This window comes from Buceros rhinoceros, unplaced genomic scaffold (assembly GCF_000710305.1).
Source record: "Buceros rhinoceros silvestris isolate BGI_N320 unplaced genomic scaffold, ASM71030v1 scaffold20894, whole genome shotgun sequence".
NCBI classification, from domain to species: Eukaryota; Metazoa; Chordata; class Aves; order Bucerotiformes; family Bucerotidae; genus Buceros; species Buceros rhinoceros.
In genome coordinates, this window is record NW_010409085.1 from 1 (window position 1) to 2,866 (window position 2,866).

The following is a 2,866-nucleotide window of genomic DNA, read 5'->3' on the forward strand; positions in this document are numbered from 1 at the left end:
GGGCATGCAGGCAGCATTAAAAACAAAATATTAAATATTGCTGCAGAAGGCAGGGTGTCTTCCTGTAAAGGAGGCTCTTCTGGGCTTGTACCAGCAGAAAAGGGCTCTTCTGAGTATCCTCTAGAGAAGCTCCCTGGCCAAAGCTGCACTATGGAGCTGAGGTCTGGCGAGCTATCGGGGAGGGTAAAAGAAAGGGAGAAAGGAAAGAGATCCCACAGGTAATGGATAGTGGGGTCTCATTTTGGTTTCCTATCGCATGCCGCTGCCTCCCTTCTTGCAGTGTCTCCTACTGATGGGGCCACTTGACTGAGATGCTCTCATTGTTCGCTGCGGGGCAGGAGAGTTGTTGTCAGCAGGACAGCGAGTCTTACATCCTTTTGTCTTTTCCAGAGACTCCTCTCAAGAGGTGCTCGAATGGAGGGAGTCCTTCGACCAGCTCCTGAAGAGTAAAAGTGAGTAGGGTCTTGTTTTCTTCTCCTGGTGAGAGTGTGTAGGACAAGGATGCTTCCAGCGAGCAAGGAGGGGGTCTGTGTGCCTGCAGCCAGCGTACGAGGAAATCTCGTCTCCTCCTCAAATGAGATGGCTTAGGATTTAGAAAGAGGCCCTTTCCCTGCCCTGGCAGAGCTGATGCACAGGGCTCATTGCCTGGCTTGCAAAGCTGTTCCCTTTTCTTCCGCCTGGGTGCTTTTGGGGGGCACGAGCGCTGTCTTGCAATGCCTCGCTGCTGCCTCGGGACAGAAGCATCGGTGTGGGCATCCCGTGTGCAGCAGTCGGTCATGGGGAGCAGCACGCTGTGCCCTGGCCATCTCTTTCTCTGCGCCCAGGAGAAGGCAGCGTGCCTGCTCTTGGTGTCCAGAGCGCAGCAAGGCAGCCACCTCCCCACCTCCCCGTGGTACATCATGGTAGACGTGCCAAATTCTAATACAGAAGTGATTCCCTACCCTTAAAGCTATTCCACAGCAGCAGACAGCCCTGCCATAGCACTAGCTTGGGGTTAGGCATATTTATTTTCCAGCTTTCCTCACGTGCTGTGATGGCTAACAAGCATCTCCTGCTTTGTAGCTTAATACATCCCCCAGGCGGGCTCTGAAATCCTCGCTGCAATTACTCATACTCTTCAGCATCTCATTCCCTCTCGATCTCAGCTGAGAAATAAAAATAAAGCCATCGCGGCTCGGTTCCTGCAGGCGTACCGATACGTCAGCGGGTTTCTCCTGAGGTAGATTTAGCCCTTTTCCGAAGCTGTAAGAAAATACTCTGAAGCCTTGTTACGGAAAGGTCAGATAAATAAAACCGGAGGATTACTTGTCTGTGGGAAAGGATTTTATTGGAGTCCAGAGGACAATTAGCAGTGTCTCAGAGGGTGGAATTTGCCTGGAGGGAAAGGAAATCTGCAGATGTCATGGTCTGAGCTCCCAGGGCGATGCTTGCAGGCAGCACCACATCTGGCAGCCACCTTCCTCTTCTTCCCCCTCTTCTGCTCCATTAACTGCTCCACTCTCCCTCCCCAGGTGGGGTGACGGCCTTCCACACCTTCCTGAAGACTGAGTTCAGCGAGGAGAACCTCGACTTCTGGCTAGCGTGCGAGGACTTCAAAAAGACCCGGTCGAAAACCAAGCTGGCCTCCAAGGCCAACAGGATCTTCGAGGAGTTTGTCCAAAGTGAGGCTCCCAGGGAGGTGAGAGCATTTTCTGCCTCTGTCCTGTGGCATCGAACAGGGAGGGAAAGGAATAAAATATCCCAGTGGGTTTTATCAAAGTGCTTTCAGCGCAGTGGGAAGATGTGCTCTTGTTCATGAGAGCTTTCGCTTCTAGCATGGCGCGGTCTGCCAACGTGAAGGGATGTAAAGGTTCTCCAACCTCCTCTGAAGATGGAGAAAGCAGTTTTCATCTCCTCATGGGAGACAGGTTAAAGCCAAGTTAATGTTTGTGGATGATGCTTCCTTGCAGGTGAACATCGACCACGAAACCAGGGAGATCACCCGGAAGAACCTCTCGGGTGCCACCTCTGCTTGCTTCAACGAAGCCCAAGCTAAGACTCGCATCCTGATGGAGAAGGACTCCTATCCCCGGTTCCTGAAGTCCGCCTCCTACCAGGACATGACCAAACAGGCCACCAGCCGTGGTGTCAGCAAGAAGTCACATACCTGACCCGAGCCTGAATCTGCAGCAGGGGGACGAGCCAGCGAACCAGGCAGAGGCTGAGGGACTGTTTGCAAGGGCTGAGGTCCACGTGGCAGGGTTTCAGCTGAAGTCCTGGCATTTTAGGAGGATCCCCAGGACCTCAAGTGCTTCCAGCTTCCCACTGAGCTTCTGGGAAGAGAGGTCCTCCCTCTCTGGAGGAACGGAGCGGGTGGAAACCTCATGCCTCCCTTTGCAGCACAGCTGGAGACCTGCACCCCCACGGGGGCAGGAAGAAATTGGATTCGAGTTGCAAGCCTGGGCCAAAGAGACCGGGCTCCCCCGTGCACCTGTAAGCGGAGAGCTCCTGCCTGCTCTCAGGACCCTGCCTCTGACCTGCCGCCCCAGCTGGCTCCGTCGGAGCCCGCCATTCCCACAGTGCCCGGGGCCACCACCCCGGACCTGCCCACAGGGCTTTTCCTATGAGGGAAAGACCAGAACACAAGTCCAAAGCCCAAGTGGCATTTTCCGCCGGAGGAACCCTGCGTCTGCCTTCTCCTGATCCCGAGACCCTTCTTCTGCTCTTTCCTGTGCATGCACGGCTTTGAAGGTTGACACCTTCTCCCCAGCAGCGACGTACAGCATGTCCCTAGCAGTGATGTTTTCATCCCTCGCTTAAGCGACATGACCTTTAGATTGCACATCACCCTAGGTCATCTGCATAACTTTCAAATATTATTATTTAT

General features: G+C 54.0%; 1 protein-coding gene across 1 annotated transcript; it reads left to right on the forward strand.

The window, feature by feature from the left end:
* Nucleotides 1–390: 390 nt before the first annotated feature.
* On the forward strand, nt 391–2,150 carry RGS16 (regulator of G-protein signaling 16; the record flags this gene model as incomplete). Its single annotated transcript, XM_010135138.1, has 3 exons — nt 391–452; nt 1,512–1,678; nt 1,950–2,150. Coding segments are annotated over 3 exons (430 nt in total), but the record flags the coding sequence as incomplete, so codon positions are not given.
* Between the last annotated feature and the right edge of the window lie 716 nt (nt 2,151–2,866).